The sequence below is a fragment of the Rhamphochromis longiceps genome, linkage group LG1 (assembly GCF_057381845.1).
Source record: "Rhamphochromis longiceps isolate RC_006_pf linkage group LG1, R_longiceps_female_GT1.1, whole genome shotgun sequence".
Classification (NCBI taxonomy): Eukaryota; Metazoa; Chordata; class Actinopteri; order Cichliformes; family Cichlidae; genus Rhamphochromis; species Rhamphochromis longiceps.
In genome coordinates, this window is record NC_140557.1 from 24,485,583 (window position 1) to 24,506,663 (window position 21,081).

General features: G+C 40.5%; 1 protein-coding gene across 1 annotated transcript; it reads right to left on the reverse strand.

The window, feature by feature from the left end:
• Positions 1 to 234: 234 nt before the first annotated feature.
• cmtm4 (CKLF-like MARVEL transmembrane domain containing 4) lies at positions 235 to 20,090 on the reverse strand. Its single transcript, XM_085402839.1, has 4 exons — positions 19,308 to 20,090; positions 10,834 to 11,010; positions 3,001 to 3,099; positions 235 to 2,663 (listed from the first exon to the last, which is right to left on the reverse strand). Exons 1-4 carry the CDS (start codon positions 19,491 to 19,493, stop codon positions 2,499 to 2,501), a joined length of 627 nt encoding a protein of 208 aa, XP_085258965.1. The 5' UTR covers positions 19,494 to 20,090; the 3' UTR covers positions 235 to 2,498.
• Positions 20,091 to 21,081: the final 991 nt, after the last annotated feature.

Here is a 21,081-nt window from a genome sequence, read left to right on the forward strand (position 1 = left end):
ATTTAATTACTTTGGTGTAATGTGACTGGCCATGGGTAGGAAAAACTGTAAACTGTGTTCTTCTTCACATTTTCCAAAGTCATCCAGCGGGCCTGATTGGGGTCTTTGCTGGGCAAATTCCAGCCACCAGACCTTATGTTTGACACCCTTGTCCTAAACCTTAACTTTAAACAGGCTTAAAAAGGTAACACGGGTACAGACATTGTGAAAGTGCACATTTCAAACATTCCCAAATGGTTTTAAATGATTTATTCTTTCCAAGAAGTAGGAGAACCTTCAGTTTATTTGAAACATTCGAACAACATCCCCACACAGTACCATTTTATAAACGGGTACCTTTGTAAAACCAGTGTAGATGTATGTTGCCTGCTTGTTTAGTTTTTGTTTGGTTTTGGATTTTTTTTTGCAAAAAAAAGTTTGAATAAAAACCTGTCTTCATTTCAATAATGTCATTATAAACCAGTGTGAAGTCTCCACACTTCTTCGTGATCGGATCATTGTTTGCCGTTTATGTCACGACCTGCAAACCAGCAGAAAGCCTTTTCTTTCTCATAAATACAAATTTCGTAACATATTGCAGCACAGTCGTACACAGAGAGAGCTGCAGCTTGATAAGCGTTTGACAAATATGGTCGGTTTATATGACCAAATAGCATAATGCAATAGCGTGATTTTGTTGCTGTACAAATTCTTAAGTGAACATGGTAATAGTATTACTCAAAAACAAATCCATCAAAGTAAGTTACACACACATAAATACGAACAAGATTGTCTTCTCATACGTCTATGTCAATCACCAAACCAAGAGAAACAGCATTAAAACATAAGTTATTTAAAATCTAAGAAATGCCTGGTTAATCAAGCATCTTCAGGGCATTTATTAGTCTTAATTTAAAAAAAAATCCACAGTCAAATACATTTCTGGTCCTTCACTTATAAACACACTAATGTAAAATCATCTGACTATACACCCGATCCACTGACGCAACAAAAAGATACATTTCATATAAAGACCAGAAGAGGGGGCCATAGTCAACTTGCCCGAATAAGGTTCAGGTCTTAACTGTAGTGTACATTAAAAGAAGATCAGATGCTAAATAAGTAGACAAAGGTTTAACTTCCTGTTTACTTCAGGTGCACTGACCAACTGAAAAATATTAAAGAGAAATCAGTATTGGATGGATGGGCTTTGCAGAGGCTGCTATAAGGGTAATGAAGGATAGGGATATCATAATACATGAAATGTGGGATAATATCATTGTAGATACATATACAAACATTTCAATCAACCACAGATTTGCTAAATGTACCATGTTTCCACCCCACAGACTCATCAAGTCTAATATTTAGAAAGGCATTAGGAAACACAGTGTTTAGGTCGAGGCACCCTGTGATTTTTTTTTGTAATATAGGAGGGTCAGTACCTGAGAAGCAGTGTCTAGGCTAATGACATTGGTCTCAACCACGCCATCTACTGATGTTTGCTTTAAAATTAATCTCACTGATGTACTTTTAAGATTTGTGTTACCTGAAGTGTTGGACGTGTGCAAAATTAAGATACGGATTACCTTATCATTGCTTGATATAACCTCCTCCAGGCTCACAGTGTAGACCTAACACACATCTATAAGGAAAACTTTTTAAGCTCTGCTGAAAATTATGTCCCTGTTATTGTGTCAAACCAACTGGACTGGACTGGTTATTTTTTCCCCATTTTAAGTGTTGTGGACTAATGTAGTGAATGTAATCTGCACTTACTCCATAAATGCTGACAGCAAATGCAGCATGGCAATAGTGGCTAAAAGTCATCTGTAAAAGTAAGATGTGTAAGATTAGCCAAGACAAGGACAAGGAGACTTTCATGAGCGCATGTATAATTAAAAAATTAAATGTCAGGCTTGCTCAAAGGTAGAAGGTAAAAGCTGTGAGAAAGAACAATGAAGTCATGGTTGGACTGCAGGTTAGGGTTTGTTGCTGGTCCGCTGGTTTCTTCATTTCATGATCACATTTATTACCACAGACTTCAGCGGCATGACATAAGCAGACTGTACAAAAGCTGACCTTGTTTTACTGGACTTCATTCACAGTGAAAGACAAAGCGTGCTCAAAAGTCAACACATATACTGGAGCCAGAGTAGGTGCACAGCTGGGGAGAAGTCAGGCTTTCTTTTTGTAGCCTTTCAGGGGAAGTTGTCCTTCAAAATGCTTTAGAAAAACATGTAGATGAAGGGTTTTACAAAGCACACCGTCAAATGTGACCAGGGTTTTCTACTTAAGTGTTTATGTATCAGCAGGAGCAGCGAGGACGGCTGCTGAACAAAGCCACGGAGCCTCATTCACAGCTGAAGTGTTGTGATGAGAAGTCAAAAGCGTGCGGTGAGCCGAAGGTGGCTGTCTCACTGGAGTGGAAATACTGTTCTGAAGGCAGAGCTGTTTCCATTAGAGTCAGCTGCTGGTAGCATGGCTTTCTCTTAGTCTTCCTGATTGTCTGCCAGCACTCATGCAAGCTCAGGTCGTGGCTCCACCTCGCCACGCGATGCCGTGCGTGCCCGAATGTAATCGCTGGCCTGAGTCACCCCCTGACACCCAGTGCCACGGCGCCACTTCCGCACTGCCAGGAAGGTGTTTATTCCGTACACGACAGTCACCAGGAAGCCAAAAATCTGCACACAGGTGGAAACGGGAAGCAGAACCATTTACGTGTCAACAAATGTCAAAACTACGTGATTACAGCTCAATAAGCTGATGAGGTTGTCTGATATATCAAAACTTCTACAAGTGCATAAATTAGTGTAATTAAACACATATACAGAACTGTGCAGTGGTAGGAAATTTAGCAGCCTGGTCAGTAAGAAACAAAATCTATGGACATCATCAGTCAGTGATGCTGCAGTAAAGTAAGGCACAAAAATAGCATCCATATCTACACACGTTTATGCTTCCTTTGTTATAGATCTAGGCAGGATGCTACTGGATGAAGTTCAAAGAGTCAGTACTCACCACTGCTGCTATTTCAGCTCCAGTGTTGTGATTGATGCAAGCAAGCACAAGAGATGACAAGAAGAAAAACAGGGTGCTGGCACCTGTGTTAACGAGGTCCTACAGGAAGACAAAAACAAAGATCACAGCTCTGAATTAGTGATGTTATATAAGACTGGGATCACCTGTGATTTAAATCAACAACAATGAAATGTTGAACACAGGATGTTTTCAGTACCTGGCAGTTTTGGGCAATACTAAAATAACATATGAAGTAAATGTATATTTTGATAAAGTACATTTTAACATGGTATGTTCCCCATTGTTTGAATTTATTTGAATGCATTCACGTGTGGTCTACGGCTCCACAGGTCCTCTTTGGTTTTCTCTGTTACGAACTTTGAATTCTTGTTGTTTTTTAGCGTTCTGTTGGTTCTCAGGTTTTCATTGCTGTTTATTTTTGAGTACTAGTTCCTTGTTTCAGTTTATAAGTATTTTCATGAGTATTCTGCATTAGTCTAAGGAGCTTGGAAAGAAAAGCGTCGGGACTTCTTTAAGTTTCCTTGAAGACGTTTCACCTCTTATCCGAGAAGCTTCTTCAGTTCTAAGAGCAACTGGTGGAGAGTCCCAGATTTTAAGTCCCCAAGAGGGACAACGGACCCCTTGATGATCCTCTACCTAATCACATGAGCCAAGGTGTGAAAACGGGTGTAGTGCACAATCAGCCAGGGTTTCGGGTGAACCCATTGTGAAGCCTAGCTCCACCCTATCATGTGATTTCCTGAGGTCAGATGGCCCAGGATGTGAGTGGGCGTTAAGGCATCTGGGAAGGGATCTCAAAACTGGATTATAGATGACAGACAGTTGGTGTCATAAACCCCCGCCTCTGTTCAAAGATGGTCGCTCACAGTGGACATAAATGGCTTCTTTCACTCCTCTTTCAAACCATCTGTCTTCTCTGTCCAAAATGTGAACATTAGCATCCTCAAAAGAGTGACCTTTGTCCTTAAGATGCAGATGGACCGCCGAGTCTTGTCCCTTCAAGGTGGCTCTTCTATGTTGTGCCATATGTTTATGAAGTGGCTGTTTGGTCTCTCCACTCTTCACTGAATTTCCCGGAGGAACCCACCCGAGGGATTAATAAAGTTTCATCTAATCTATCTAATCTAATTTAAGTCTGAGCATTTCCCGCTACACTGTACATCATACACTAAGTTGCTAAGTTTGTGTTTAGGAGTTTTATCTTTGAGATGAACCAGGTTTTGTCTGAGTGTGTGGCTGGGCCTAAAGTACACTGGGATGTCATGTTTGGAGAACTCGCCCGAGTTTCAAGCTCCTTAGACTACGATGACCTGGATGACTGAGAACCTTCACAGACATATTCTGCATTAGTTTTTTGTTCTGTTAATCCTTCCCTTGTGGCCCTTTATGTCAAGTCGGTCATCTCTGTGTAGTTACTTCCCGGTTTTTTTTGGTAGTCTTTTGTAACCTGTGCTTTTACATTGAGTTCTACTTCCCTTGTCTCATCATCCTGATTTGTTCCTCCTGTGTTTCCCATCTATTTTCCCCTCACTGACAGATGACAGGCTCAGTTCTACAAATTTGACACAGAGAGGCACAAGGGCAAGACTAATAAAAGAATAGACTATACAAAATAAACCTGAAACAGAATAATCATGAAAATAACCAGAAACTAAAAGAAAAGAATTAGGACTCAAGATATTTAGAAACATGGAAAACAAGAATAAACAACAATGAACAACCTGCGAACCAACAGAACGTTAAATAATAACAAGAATTCAAAGTTCGTGACAGAAAACCATTGATCCAAAACTCCCTTGTTTTTCCAAGAGTAGTTGATGATTCATTTGGAGTTATTCTTTGGTGCTCCTTGTCTTCTTGTTTGTTTTTTAACCTCCTGTTGGGAAGAATTGTACGGTCGTGGTAAAAAGAAAGTACACCCCCTATCAGTTCTAAGGTTTTACATATCAGGACATATTTCTTTCTTTCCATGTCTTGAATACAACCTGAGCTGAATGACAGCACATGACACACTACATCATCATGTCATTACTTATTTAGCAGAAACCAAGCCATGATTCAGTAGCTTGTAGAACCAGTTTTAGCAGCAATAACTTGAAGTAATCATTTTCTGCATGACTTCATCAGTCTCTCACATCGTTGTGGAAGAATTCTGGCCTGCTCTCCTTTGCTTCATTTCATTGAGGTTTGTGGGCATTTGTTTATGCGACGGCTCTCTTATGGTCCAGCCACAGCATTTGAGTCTTGACTTTTTTTTTGCAATTTCTCTGAGAATGGCACAGTCTGACTTTGGGATGAATTTGCCTGGATGTCCACTTCTGGGAAGACCATCGGCTGTCTTACCTGTTACCACTTGTGAATAATCTTTGTCATTGTGAATGATGGACTTTAAATTTGTTGGATTATTTGGCCTTTCCAGATTGCTGGGCAGCTTCTCTGAGATCATTGCTGATCTCTTTCCCCCTGAACGCTCCAGGCCAGCAAACTGCCAAAACCACTGCTTTTATAGACCCTCTTAATCCCCATGGAAAGGGTGTGCCTAGTTTTGTTTTGTTTTGTTTTGTTTTAGTTTGTTTACATGCTGCTTCTGCATTTGGCTCAGTTTTTTTGTTTAATAAATAATGACTCAGTGTAATCTTGATAGATAAAACCTTAGAATTAAAATAGTGTGTTCTTTCTTTCACCATAATTGTACCTGCTATTTATTTCTACACAACATCATTAGGATACTTGTTATTTTGGCTATTTCTAGACTTGGTAATAAGAAGGCAGAATTCCTGAACTTCCCTCTTGACATCCTTCCTCTTAGACCAACCTTGGGTTATAATAACAAATAAAAAATATCCACTCCTGGTGTTTTAACATAAAACTTCAATTTAATCTACTTAAAGCACTCACGGCAACAAATATCCTACAGCTGCCTCTTGCTTTTACATTTAAATAACTTTTAAAACAACAAAAATACATTTTAAATCACAGCACAACATGTTTGTTACCCCAAAGCACACCACTGAAATAACAAACTAATGTAATGTGAGCTCAAGATAAAACTGAGCTGTCTGAAAGCTGCTGCCAGTGATGTGCATTAGTTAAACCCCACAAGACTAATTAAAAAAAAACTGGCACAATGTAGCCTCCTATTAGTCTAAGGACTGAGCACATTGTGGCTGATGTTGTATACTGAACAAACAGAGCTTGTTTGCACTCTTCTAACCAGCCAGACTGCATCCTGGTGCTCCATATCCAAAAACCACAGGAGAGCAAAGAAGCCAACAGCACATATTTTTTTAAAAGCCACCTAGCACCTCATTCATTCAATTCAAACAAACACTCAGTCCACACATGTAACTAACTCCATCCCCCACGTTTTTACACATAGGAAGTAATGTGAAAGAGACAGTTGCTTTTCAAGTACCGCTCTCCTGTTCTTGGCACGCCAAACTGTGGGGAGGGGGTTAATATTGAAGGGCTCAGCGTGGCTGGGGCACGGCCCTCGTGATCAGAGGCGTGATTATAATCATTGCAGACATGGTCTCTCATATGACACGCATGGACCATACAATAGCAAAGTCAAAAAGGCTAGCTGGTCGCAGACTTACACATATGTGCATGCACATACCTCAGCAGGGCATAAAAAGTGAGATAATGTGCCACTGATCTCGTGGTTTAATCAGTAACATAAATACAGAACCATATCTCTACATGTTAACTGGGAAAGTCAATGAACACCACAGTTATGATCTTAACCTTCGACCGTAATCTTAAACCCACTTCAAAGGTGCACACTCAGCGTACTGCAAACACTGCTCGCATTACTCATGCACTCCCATCCAGCTTGTCAAACTGGTTAAACGAGACACAGCCAACCAGATATTCCTGTTCCATTGTGCTCTTTCATGTGCACAAACGATTTTGCGCGTTTTCATGATGCCACTTCAATCCCACAGTCAGTTCAGTTGTTTCTCAACCTCTCTGCTTTACCTTCGCCCAAAAGTCACAGATCACACATGTGATTATATTCTTTCCTGAATTTTACCATATAGGTCCAATAGAAAAATGTGCATGTAAACAACTAGCATGGAATTTCACAGCCTATGAAAAATTTAAAGTCTCCATCTCGAAAGTTGCGCTCTATCTGACCAGCAATAATGGTAATTGCCTGAATGCAAACATTTTACCATGAAAGGAAAAGAATAAAGTGGGATTCTAAGTGACTGTTGTCTCTACAGTGCTGTTTGGAAATGCTGTTTAACAGCTTACTGTAGTGGAACAACTCAGCATCCAGTTGTGGGCTTCCACCCTGAACTACTTACTTCATTCATGTATTAACTGTGATGAGATACTCTCTGTTCTCAGAACAAAACAACCAGAAAATACTGGCAGGGCAATCGAACGGCCACTCTCCCTCCAACGAGAGAATAACAACACTATTATCTGTCTCTCCCTTTGTGTCTTTAGTTTTGCCTCATTTCTGTCCCAGAATCCCCCTAGCATGACCCACAGCTATTTGGCTGTGAATGAGGAAAACAATGGACCGAATTATCTGCCTTCAAAAACTAAATCCTCGAGTTTAATTTAATCACCTAAAGTTACAGAGTAGCTTTACAAAAGAGTCCTAGGACTGCATTCATTTCCATTTGGAAGAAGGGGAATAGGGTCAAGGCCTGTGTTTCCCCCTCTGTGCTGCCAAAGTCATCACAGAGGGGGAAGTGGAGGAGATGGGATCGTATAGCACGTAATTGTTAGATTAAGAACCCTTCTACTGAGAGTTTGTAGTTGGGAAACAGAAAAGTCAGCATAAGGTTTAACAGTTGGTTAATACTGTGAAATGCTCACTCGTGGTAAAATTCCCAGGGGACCAATGTGACCGGAGCAGCTTTGACTACGATAGACATAAACAGCGTGTGGCTGAGCCCACACCGTGGAGTGCGCCCAAGGAACGTGGGCTCGTCAGCTAAGCAGTTTGGAGTGAGAGCAAACACTGTTAAATCTGCAAAGTAACACGTTCGGTAAACCTTTGTTTGCAACATTTTGCTAACCAAAAAAGTCCTTCATATTTGACAAATTCACCTTTATTCTTTTGCATAACAGCATAAAGTCCAGCAACACCAGTGTGCCAAACCACAGGCCATCAAACTCCAACCTCTTTGTGTGAACCCAATGCCAACTCCTGAGCTCAGGCTTAAGCACACAAACACACAGTGTACATGCTAATTAAACATTTCATTATTTAACCATTAATCTCCTAAATGGAAAAATAATAACCAGGCAGAAGTGACAGGAGAAACGCCAGCGGGCTTAAGACGAAAAAGAACAGGCAGTCTTGAAAAGAGCAAACAGAAGGATTTTGGATTATATGGACAGTAATGGTTACAGGTATCTGGTAAAAGTTCCTAAATCAGCACTCTTAAATTAGCCCTGGCCTCTATGGGACTGTAAAACGCTTTCATTCGGTGTTACTCTGCCAAAAGCAGACGCCAAAGGCACACCCTCTCTTCATGTTTGAGGTGGAATACTGTACTAAGGATACCGTAGAGCAATCTGATAGCTGTGGTTAGATCTGAACATCTGGCTTAGCATCCACATCTTTACTACAGTATGTACTGTAAGCTGGAAGTATGGTCAAAGAAGTTTCTTCTACACGTGTCTGTAAAAGACACTTGGCTGCAGATCAGAACTCACCACCAACTGCTTGTCAGGCAAACAGTGAGAGGCAGCCAGTATCTCCTGGAGAATACCCACCAGCTCATTTTCTTACAGCTGACAGTGCACATCCTGGTAGCAACATGGAAACTGTAATGACTTTGTGCTAGATTTTATTCTAGTGCTAAATACAGAACAATATTCAACAAACAGAAGTTCAAGTAAAGCTTGTTTCAATTTCTTACTTTAGAAAGAAACTAAGTTTAAATGCTTTGTTTAAATAATAAGCTTAAATCTCCTTGCATAAATGCTAAAACAGAACAATCATCAAGAAGATAAAAAAAAAAAGTAAATCCGTTGGGCATCTTTCTTTGGCTTTAGACAACAATTCTGATGGCAAAAGAACTAAACGGGACAGGCAAAAAAAAGAAGAAGAAGAAGATAAAAAAAAGACAAAAAGGAAAATCACTGCCTGGCTAATATTAGCTAACCTGGCTAATATTAGCTAACCTGGCTGATATTAGCTAACCTTCCTGATATCAGCTATTGGTAGAGCCTGACTGATGTAAGGTTTTTTAAACTGATATTGATGGCAGACAGCCACCATGCGTTTGTGTATTTTTATTATTATGCATGTTTATTTTCAGTCAAGCAAAAAAATGTGATTTATCAGCTGATATTTTTTTCTCTTAGGAAACAAAACAGAAACAGATTTCACTAATATTTGCTATGTGTATCTATTTGTGAGTCCTTACTAAGATTACACAAGAATCCTGTTTAAAAACGAATCTTGTTTTAATAGTATGATTTGCTCTGTATAGTTTTTATTATCATTTATTGGTTGAGCAGGCTGAGTAAATCAGCTGATACCCACTATTTACCAATATACTGGAATGTGCATTTCTAAATAACATTTCTAATTAAAAAAGTAGAGATGGGAGAAACACCCTCCAACAATGGTGTGAGTGTTACTGTTGTTGTAGTTTGTCCACCAGAGGGAACTCAGCAAGTCATGTTTGGATTACCAGAAGCACAACAACCGTCTGATCCTAGCATCTAAACCAGTAATCCACGACTTGTCGTTATAATAAAACAGGATCATTTTTAACCCACACTGCCATATCATTGTAGTAAAGACTGCACTTAACAACTTTTAAGAAATGTTTGTGTTCTGTGTCTGAAAGAAAGAAATATCAGCTGCTATATCAGACTTTTAAAAACAAATATCAGTATCGGTGAATCATATATCTGTCAGGTTCTAGTGAAAGTAAACATAATAACAAGAGACACATCAAGCCATGCCAGCCTCGCTGTATTTTACTGCTGCTTAACAGCTAAACTGAGTTAAATGCTAACAAGCCTCTTAAAATGATAACAGCTCCTTAAATAGAGCTAAAAAAAAAAAAAAAACGTACAGGGAGTCTTTACTGCTGCTAATGTAGATAAAATTAATAACTGTACTGGTCACTGGTCTCAAGAAGAGTAAAAACCCAAAGCTTATAAATTTAATGCCATGTAAACCTTTACCTGGACCACTGCATTATTATCATAAGGTGAGCATATCGATAGATTTACACATGCAGCTAAGCATTAAATTATAAGCCAGACTGTCGCTAAATATGACGAGAATAATGCAAAATTACTGCTGTGTAAACCAGTAAGGTTTCAGAGGGCAAATTTAAACCCTACTCTTCTAAAATGTCATGTTGCCTGATTTTAAATTGATTTTTTTCAGGATTAACTTCTATATTTGGGAAGGCCTGAAAATGCACAAGCCTCAGGGGAGTCTTCAGGAGTACGATGACCTCTGATGCTGAGGAGTGTTTTGACTCTGCTATCAGCCACAAGGACATGACAACCGATTGTAGATAGTGAACAGACATAACATCTTTCCATATCTGGAGAGTAAGGGGGTTCATGTGTGAGATTAGAACTTTAAAACCGGATGCCGATGCCGGCTGTAATGCGTGCATGAAGATGAAATTTCATAGTGAATTTATCTAAATGCTGTACTATTCATCTGTATCTCCTGAGGAATTATCTCTCCTCAACGGCAATCCAAGTATCATCATAAACTGCATTAACATTAGTCATCCTGTTCTTTATTTAGAGGTTCAGCAGTACATTAGTGTACATGAGCTATGTTAACACTCTGTAGTGTGGACGTACCGTGAGGCTCCAGTTTACGTGGGGCACCTTGGTGTGGATGTTGAGGCAGAAGATCAGGAGGAGGACTCCTGTCACCACAAGAGCACTGCAGCTGACAAACTCAAAGAAGTAGACCCCTCCACAGGGGGAACACATCATGATAGTTTCTATGCAGATGAAGCCGATGAGTGAAAGGACCTGAAGTGAGAGGGAAGACGACAGGAGAGACAAGAGTTAAAATAAGATACAAATAAGATACACTTTGTTTATTCCACAGGTTGGGAACAGCTTATCTCAATAAAATAAATACAATATCACAAAATCAAATAGCCTGGAAAGATAACGAATGGAAAAACTTAACAGAAAACTGAAAAAGTGCAGTGTTCAAATGAGCTTAATAAGAGACATCTAACAGAGAAATGCAGGTATCGTGGTGTGAGATGGTAAAGATTTTCTGTATATGTCCTTGTGGCAGCAAAGCTGAACCAGATGTTAGAGGAGGTCTTTAGCTGGTGCAGAGGGTGGTCAGGATCTATCAACATCCGTTCACCACAGCCACAGTCATGCTGATGACCTCTGCATTGTTAACTGGGGAATCCAAATACTGTATTGATTCAAACTGGATCCAAACAAGAACTGTAACGATGGGAGAAAATTCCCCCGACAAGCGATATGGACACAATCCCAAAGCTAGAAGTTCAGTATTCAGGCCATAGACAAACTCCTTTACAGTACTGCACAGGACTACGCCGTCTTTACTTATAACTGGTACACTGATTGCACATTTTATCTTATTATGTGCAGCAAGGAGGTGCTTTGGTTAGCATTGTCACCTTATTGCAAGAAAGCTTCTAATTCAAAGCACAGCTGGGGTTTATGTGTAATTTGCAAGTTCTTTACCAAAATACCAGCATTTATATGTTAAGACTTCACTTTATAATCCATCGTTTCTGCACGCCAAAGACAACTGCTGGTTCTAAATTTGGCTATGGATGACAGGTAGATAAAGTGCTCATATATGATAAAGCACTGCACAAATTTATGTTTAAATGTAGTCTCAAGCACTTTGAGTGCTACTATATCACATTTACCACTCTGAAAAAAATCCTGCAGCCAGGTACAGTCACACTGTCCAGGAAGCATGAGTGTGGTGCTAATAGTGCAGGGATATATTGAGTATATTATGCCAACAACAGGTTAGATAATTCACTGGCTGATTAGTGAATCATCTCTAAAAACTAAAAACTAGGTCAGCATGAGCAGTCTGCATTCATTATCCTAGAATGGAGTTCATTATTCAGTCTCTTTTCTGAATAACTGTGGGATCCGTCAGACCTTTGACAAAATATGTCTGACCTTCATTTCTGAAGCTTGGACAAATCTGACAGTGAGTCTTACCAGCGACGCCAGTTAACAAATGATACGCCAGCACATTAAATACAAAGTATATAAAAACTTAAAATATATACATGCCTAGTCAGTATATTGAATATAAGCATAAAGAATACTGTAAGTTATTTCTGTAAGATTATGGGATTGAAATGTCAAACTTTCCAGTTCATAAAGCGATTGTCCTATGAATAGACCAGAGTCTGTGATCCCATGAGTTCTGCTCCTGGCAGTTTGTGAAGATGCCCGCTTCCAGCCAACAGCCATCAACAAACCACAGTATGGGAAGAATTCTGCTACTTAGGTGTTCTTCTGCCATCTAGACCCCGACAAAACCACACACAGATTGCCAACTGCCTAGGAGCAGTCCAAAACCAAGAGGCATAGCAAAACCATGAAAATGCAACATAATACCGACCTGAAGTAGCTAAGAATCAGTTTTCTAATTTTATGCAAACTGCAAAGGCCAGTTTTGCATGAGCAGACGTGAAGGATGTGATAAGAGACTCCAGTTTTCCTTTCTCTTTCATTTACAAATGTTACCCCTGAAAGTCTACGCAATGTTAGTGAAACTTCACTCAAGGTCATTTAATGCAAAACAACAGCAATCACATATCAGACATATGCAATTTACAGATCGAACACAATCTGTTTGACTAATAATTCACACACAGTCATCTCATCCACACTCAACAAAATGCACTCAAAAAAAAACAAAACTTTGCCAAGGAACAGCTTCCCACTCCTCAGTGTTACTTGGAAGATATCCTTTGAGCTGATAAAACATCAGCTTGCAAGCATCAACCCAGCAGCAAAGCGCAGCGGCATAGCTGAGTATCGTTAGTTGGTGCTGCTTTACTGCCTCTTGGCCTGGATGGTTTTCCATCATTGAAGCAAAAATGAATTTTGATGTATTGAGATATAATAAGAGCCATCGCCTACTGTTTGCATCTGTGTTTTAGCAAACAAGACCTATTCAAAAAAAGATCTAAGAAGCACAATGGCTTGCAGGATCTGTGCTTCATTTACTGTATGCGGGTTGGTTGTGAATCACAAAGCCCATATTTGAACATGGAAAAATAAATACTAACTTTCGTGCTAAACAGTTTCTGTTAAGATGATTTCGGATTATTGTAATATTCCATGCAGGAATGGCTTTTTGTCCAAGTTGTTAAAACATTAAACAAGGAGCTGCGCTCAAGTAGCAAAGCTTGAAAGGTAAGATCATTTTTTGCTTTTCAAAGAAAGTTACTGAAGAAACTGGGTCAAGTTTGAGGCAGGTATTTTTTTTATTTCACTACTTGTCATTACTAACAAATCTAAGCAGTTTAAGCGCAAACAGCATCCCCTTTTCTTTGGCTCTGGCTTATTTTAGCTACTCAACTGTCTCTGTGTCTTCTGTTGCAAAAGAAAAATGATCACTTTAACAGCAGATATTTGTCCTTTAACTACATTTTACATTAAAACAAAACATTTATCAAAATAACATCATGTACAGTAGTTTATACGAGTATTGAGCTAACTCGTATTTATTTTTCTTCCAAGGAGCCAGGCACTTGGGATTTCCATTTTTGGAGGAATTTTGTTGTTGTTGTTTGTTTGTTTACCTACTCCAGCTGATGAACCAGTGCTGTGTCTGCACATAACAGACCACTTAGCAAAGAACCTATTTTAAATTGTATTTTTAGCCACTTTTGTGATAGCCTGTCAATTTGGTATCTCTCAGCATCTCAGTATGATGTGGAGTGTATCAGTATCCGTATTAGTATCTGAACGTTACATCCTTAGGAAACACACAACAGAAAAAATCCAACAGAGACCTGACACGCGACCTGAGAGACGCCCCTGTCCCGGTCTGGGAAAGGATGAGTGTCAAAAAGCCATTCTTAAAGAAGGAACGCAGGTAGGAAAGGCTGAGGAAAGCCAAATCAAACAGGATCTGACCTGAACATCCGGTCTTATAAAGTGACGAGTGCGAGTGCACGGGTCAGAAAAGGGGTACAACAGTGAGTGTCTACAGCCATCTGTAAGACACGGTGGAGGCTCTATCGTGGTTTGGGGTTGGATTTTAGATCTTTAAAAAGATCTAAAAGATCTTTAAAAACTTTTAAAAGATCTTTAAAAACTGATGGACGAATGAACGCAGAAAAGCACCATCAGATTTTCATTCACCATGCAATATCATCTTGAAAATGTCTAATTGGGAATGGCCTAATTTTCCAGCTTGACAGTGAACAAACACACTCATCTAATGCAGTAAAAATATATCAGGATACAATAAAGGTGGTCATACCAAATATTGACTTTCAAGCTCATTAGAATTGCACCAACTCTTTTTCTCCTTATATACCTGTACTTCCACGTATGTTTTCACGTGCTTCTAGAAATCACTGCATCTATTTCCCATTTTGCTGGCAAAATATAAAAGAAGGAGGGATTGCTCAAGACTTTTGCAAAGTACTGTAATCTCTGAGTCACAATTGCAGCTTCACAGTGTTGTGCGGGTCACATGAATAGCTTATTAAATCCCACAACATTTAATAAATTTACCCACATTGTGCTTGTGCTGGCACACCCAGTCAGTTCAGGCACATTAATTTAAACAGCCATCCATTTTATTTTAACTGCTTATCCATCGCAGGGTCACAGGGAGTCTACTCCAGTATCCTGCTAATGCAAAGACCATTTAAACTTTAGAACCGTCATCTAACCTGACATGCACGGCGCTTGTAGCACAAAGCTAGAGCTTAGCTAACTTGTGGGACTAATTAAGTAAGGTCCATGGTAAATATGTGCATGTAGGATACTGAGCATTCAAAGAACTTCATTCATTTAGACAGCATTTTATTCTCGACTATCCCACACCAAGTGCAATATGGGGTCAATTCGGATTCAGTATCTTCCCCCATGTGGGCTGGAGGAGCAGAGGGTCAAACTACCGAACACGCGATTAGCGGACAATCTACCCTCCCTTCTGACACAGCCAGTTTCTTGGACTCTCGATTGTAGATAAGTGTTGGTTAATCAGTGAGATGAAGCTGAAATAAAAGAACTATCTCTACCACTACACTCCTACACCTTGTTGGCCACCCATCCATCCATCCATCCATCCATCCATCCATCCATCCTCTTAACTGCTTATCTAATTCAGTGTCACGGGCCGGCCTGGTGGGTGGGTGTTATGTTACAAAGAAGCAAAGAATAAACTTCTAAATGCTCAAACATGTATGTTTCTACACTAGCATAACTAACAAAGAGCAAGTCTAGCAGATTTTATCTCAGAAAACGATCATTTATTCAACCCTGTTTATCCTGTTCAGTGAGCAGAGCTGTTGGATGACTGGCACTGGTAAAGCATAAGGGGAAAACCCTCCACAGTTTGTCAAACTCCAGTCTGATCATTTAAATCTCTGTCTGTGACATTACCTCACAGGAAACCGAAAGGAAGAGAAAATAAGTCGACTGGGCAGACTATCGTTAGGACAACAGTTGAATTGTGTGCAGTTGCCGAAGCCTCATTAGAGTGTGTAGCTGGATAGCAGCCTGTCTTTGACTGAAATACAACTGAAAGGGTCACACCCAAACAGGAATGAAGTGCACTGCACTGGGAGATGATGTAATGTCTCTCAAAGAAAGCATATTACTTCCTCCATGCCCCTGTGTAGCAGGTGTCAGGCAGTCACAGGGGAGGAGGCGGAGAATTGCAAGCACCACACTGGATAATTTTGTAAGTATTGATTATACGTCAACCTTCTCTCTTGTTCAGTCTATTCATCACGCATCGTATGTGCAGGAACAAATGTGTCAGCTTTCTTTCCCTTCTTTCTCCTACATGCAAACAAGTCCTTATCTCAGGGATTTAGCACATTATTAGTTGCCTTAAGGACATCTTGGATGCCGATCCCCTTCTTATACGCCATCTGTTGTGAACAGATAATTAAAGGAGGAGAATGGGAGGCTTTATTGTTGAAACTTTGCAACACTATGTGCAGGACTTCCACACTGTACTACTTCATGCAAAAAAAACACCTTAAAAACGACCCAAAAGATTGAATGTGCTTTAGCAGGAGCTCACAGTCGGGTATGAGATGGAAAATTTACCCTGAATGCTGGTTAAATTTCACCCCAGAGGAAAAGTGTGTTGCTGCACATATGCAACAGCATACATGTCTCCCCTCGTGCCTGCACAACATTCCTGTTGTCTTTATGCCATCCTGCAAGATCCAAATAAGTCGTGTTTCAACCACACGAGAGTAAAGCACATGGCGTCTCTCTCGGTTAAGCGTGTGCTGACATTTGGGAGCATATGGTAACTTCATTACACAAGATTTGGAGAAAGAACACCTCTCCTTAATATTTAACCTCCACTTGTTAGAATATTACTTTAAAAAAAGGGCAGGATACACACCATAACAGAAAAGCTGTTATTTATCATGAAGGCATGAGCCTTGCTGGGAAACAGTGTGATTGATAGGTGTACTATAAGGCCCAACAAGGTATCAAATTCCTGTCACTATGTCGACGTGCATGATGTGAATATCAGCTGGACTTTGTTGACCCGGTCACAAAGAGACAAAGACAAACCTGCTGTCAGGATGGGCGCACCTCGATCAGGTTACCTGCCACTGAGAGTTTGTACTGCTCAGTGCAGGGCCAACAGCAGCAGCATCACATGTATCAATTCACCCAAGATATGACAGGTGACTGGCCCCCTTAAAGCTTTGGCAAATGCATATTTGTGAAAAAAAGGACGTATGAAAAAAGGAAGGTTTGAGGGGATTAAACCCAACTACTTTAGTGTCTTTCAGCCATTTATTCAACTGTTTAACACAGAATTCAGTCAAACAAATTTATAAAACAGGATTCCACTTATAAAGCCCTTTAGGTTGATTGGACATAACAGATAAAGGCTGCCGTCAGCAAATCTATTCTTACTTGCCAATAAACAGATGGCAGATAACGAATAAATACCTAGTCGATACAGACGTCCCAACCATAAACTGGAGCATCGAGTGTACTGCTGACAGTAGACTGCTGCCATTTGCTACATGATGCCCTTTTGCAGTGCATCTCCTCCACATTGTTTTGCTTGTTTTTCCAGCTCTGAAAGATCATCACTGCTCCTTGGCTGGCACAGAGTGAAACAATTAGAGGAGAGAGCAGTAAAAATGAAAGCCGATGAAGCCATTAATGCTTGGCAGGATGCCTTTAAAGGCCTCTTCTCTCAAGGCCTCCTCTAAGGCACTGAATATAAACTTGGATGACTTTGACTGGTCCTCTCCTTGTTCACAGAGGAGAAATGTGGCTATCTGAAACTGCAAAAGTACTCCCACGCTTCTGAAGTCTAAAGTACAAACTGAAGATTATTAATAGATATGAGATGACGCTTGTTCTCTTGTACCCACAATGCCTGTAATACAGATTCTACTTCAAATACCTCAACTGATTTTTTTAATGAGTTATTTATGCGCTATTCATGACTTGGCCTATTTTGGGGTATCACAACTAAGTACTTTTTCTGGAATAGAGCAAAATGAGACTTTGAAGTATCACAGATATTTTTGTAAACAAATCTAGAATTATTTTTAGGGCAAAGTCTTTGCACAGATGCTTGTGTTTAGACAAAACTTAAGACATAAGGAGTTTGGCTTAAATTGTTAAATGAGAAAGAAACTGCTATTCAGGTAATCTACAGGCACACCTCCCAAAAAACATACATAGCATTTTTCACTTTGCAGGAGCAGAATCATATATATATATATATATACATATATGCAATTACATTAAAACCACAAAACCAAGCACCTGGATGTTTGCACAGGTGGAGAATGTAATTTTATGGTGTCTTATGTCTGGGCAGAGGATGTGGCTCTGTGGCTAAAAGTAAAAAAACCAAAAGAAATTAATTAACCAGCAAAGTCTAAGGCAATACTCAAACATTTCCGGTTTGCTATGAAATGCGTGAAGATTATAAATCTAATACTTTTAAGTTACCGCCTGCTCCAAACTTCTCCCACGCTGATGACAGAAGGATTCCTAGCCTTCCTTCCCACATACAGGTAAACATCACAGGTGTGCAACAGACTGTGAACTTCTCTCAGACCACTGGGACACTCAGCCACCCACAAGCTAAAAAAAAAAACAACCTTAAAACTTTTTCTGCATAAGTTTTTAAAGTATTGCAGAGAAACTGCCTCCCACATACATTGTTCTCCTCCGTGTTGTTGGGGATACACTCCAACATGTGTATGAGTGTAGCCCCGTAGTGAATTTTTCTTGGCAGAGGAAGAAGAGAAATGGTCCCAGTTTGATAGATGTTTCCTCCTCTGGTGAGTTATCAGATCTTTGGGACCCTTTCATTGTGCTTTGTTGTTGCCTCTTATACCAGTTCAGACATCTGGTTTGGGTGAACTGATTCAAAAATTCCATCAGAAATGTGTTTTCCACTGACTACAGCGTGAAAAGAAATGGTGATAACACTTTTTTATCCTCAACAGCAACTGAATGGGTAACACATACAGGTTTTCCCAGGTGCCTCACCGAGTACAGCCGTATTTGCACACGTGTTTAAGTGGTCTGGAGCAGCAAACAGCCACACAGTGAAAAAATGGAACTACTTGCAAATATGCAAGTGGTAACTAAAAGTTATCAAGACGTTCAAGGAGTGCAAGTGGCAAATGGCAGACATTATTAAACACTATAAATCCCTCTGGAATAGTACCCTATTATGTAGGAGCCATTATCCATTCAAAAACAAGCTCGCCTCTATACATTCACTAGTCATGGGGTGGGCATACTGTTGAAGTGACCTCTAGTAGGGATGCAGTGAAGGTTAAGCCAGGACCGGTGTGGCTAACTTTAGAATGAAACCTCGGGGTTATTATTGCACATAAATAATAAGTAAGGTATTAATGCTTAGCATACAGCGAGTTTAACTATAGCTGCACTTTATCGTGTTTTGCCCCCTGGAAGTTGAGTTTTCCTCCACATGTTAGTTGCTGATCAGTAGAAGTTATGCACCAACGGTGCGTCACAGCTTGGCCACTTACAGGAAGGCTGGACATCTCTGAGTATTACTGCAACGATGTCGCCATGCTTTGACTTACCACTTCAACCACCTTTAAAATCCCCAAGTATGACTTGAGGTACTCCATGTCGCACACTATCCCCCCAAAAACGTTCCGCGAATGGACGGGCTCGGTGGTGGGCTGGTAGGGACTGCTGGCCCCGGAGATCATGGAAGTGTTGGAGGCCTCGCCGTCAAAGCCCTCCGTCTCCTCGGTGGTCCTCATGATTTCTGGAGAAGCTGAACTCTTTTTTTTTTTTAAGAGAGAGAGAGACAAATGGAAACCGACGCTGCCAGTCCTCCTGGATCTACCTCACTGCGCGGCTTATGTGACAGAGAGCACACTTTGTTCCACGCAAGCTGGGAGCAGATGGGGAAAACAAACCGGACAGTCCACTTCTCGTAGCCACCCCGAGGTGAAACCGCAACGGTAGTTGCTCTTTAACATCGCGTGCAGGACTGGTATAGGATCAGTGCAGCCACCCCCTCCACCTCCAGGCGGTTCCTCCCGGTTCCAGTGTTGCGCCTCTCTAAAACAGCCGCACTTAGAACTATGTTAGGTGGGTCACTTGTTCGAGTCCTTGTGCCACTCACTTTACCACGGACGACTCCGGTTAGTTCGGCAGATCGGGGGGAAATGCCTGCCGTGCTGTGAGACCGAAAAACATTCACCCATTGTGGCCCAGAAGAAGCGAGAGAGATCCGCGCTGTCTCCTGTTGTAAACTTAATTATGCAGCCTCCACAGCAGCAGCAGCAGCAGCAGCGCGCAGTACGGCTGCGTACGGACGCCGCTGTCCCTCGCTGTGGATGGAAAGCAGGCTTGTCTCCGCCCTCCTGAAAACTGCACATTCTTCAGAGTAGGCTCTGCGCCCGGTTTAAGTGCTCCCAAACAGCCTGCAAAACGAATCCAGCCGGAACCACGCCGACAGTACCGAGCCCTTCTCACACACTCACATTCGTCGGTGTGACCGTGCAGCATTTGAACACCAGCCAGGCCTGGTGACACGATTTCTATTTTCCCAAGGGGATTACAGTGTATGACTGCTTGTCTTTATATGGAGTTTAAAACCCACTGAATATCACCATCATGATCCACATAGCTTTTTTTTCCTCTTACGTTTTATATGTGAACATGTCTGATACAAAATACAGACATATTTCAAATTACATGTTGCCAATTCTCTGCGTATAAAGCAGGTTGGTTTCACCGAGTTATTAAAGAAGTCAATGCAGGTTAGAAATCGTACCATATATGTAAAGTTAGTCTAACTTCAACAAATGAAAGGATAGGCCTAATTTTTTTTCAGGGGCATAAGCTGTGCTGTAGAGCCCCCCCCCCCCCGTACTTTACTGCTCTCTCGTGGCGCTAAGCAGCATTAAAGGTTGCCTAGGTAATTGCAGAAGTCCAAAGATGCTGGAAATAACATTTGGAATAAAACATAAAAAACCCCGACACTATGCATGTGACTGGTGTAATACATTGAATTACAACTACAGTATAAATGTGTTGTAACCCTGAACATGGTGAGAAGTTATCACAATGTTTTAGAGATAAATGAAGCACTTCAAAAAAAAAAAGAGCGAAATAAAATCTGAAATATTGATTTATTTTTGTCCCCTTATTGTCGAGGATCAAGAAAGAAAAATTTCCAATGCCAAAAAAATAAATAAAAAAAAAAAAACATTCTTATAATATAGGGTTAGGATTAGGGGTATGTAGATCTCACAGGTTGATGTGTGTGACTTAAAGTTGTAACCGTTGCTTTCTCATCACACACAACTCTAATCAAATGTTGTACAAACACACACACAC

Coding starts and splice junctions, on each gene's coding strand:
- cmtm4 (XM_085402839.1), bottom strand. CDS start 19,493: ATGAGGACCACCGAGGAGACGGAGGGCTTTGACGGCGAGGCCTCCAAC. Junction 3,100..10,833: donor ACGTAAACTGGAGCCTCACG/GTACGTCCACAC, acceptor GTCTTCCTGTAG/GACCTCGTTAACACAGGTGC. Junction 2,664..3,000: donor GAGCTGAAATAGCAGCAGTG/GTGAGTACTGAC, acceptor ACCTGTGTGCAG/ATTTTTGGCTTCCTGGTGAC.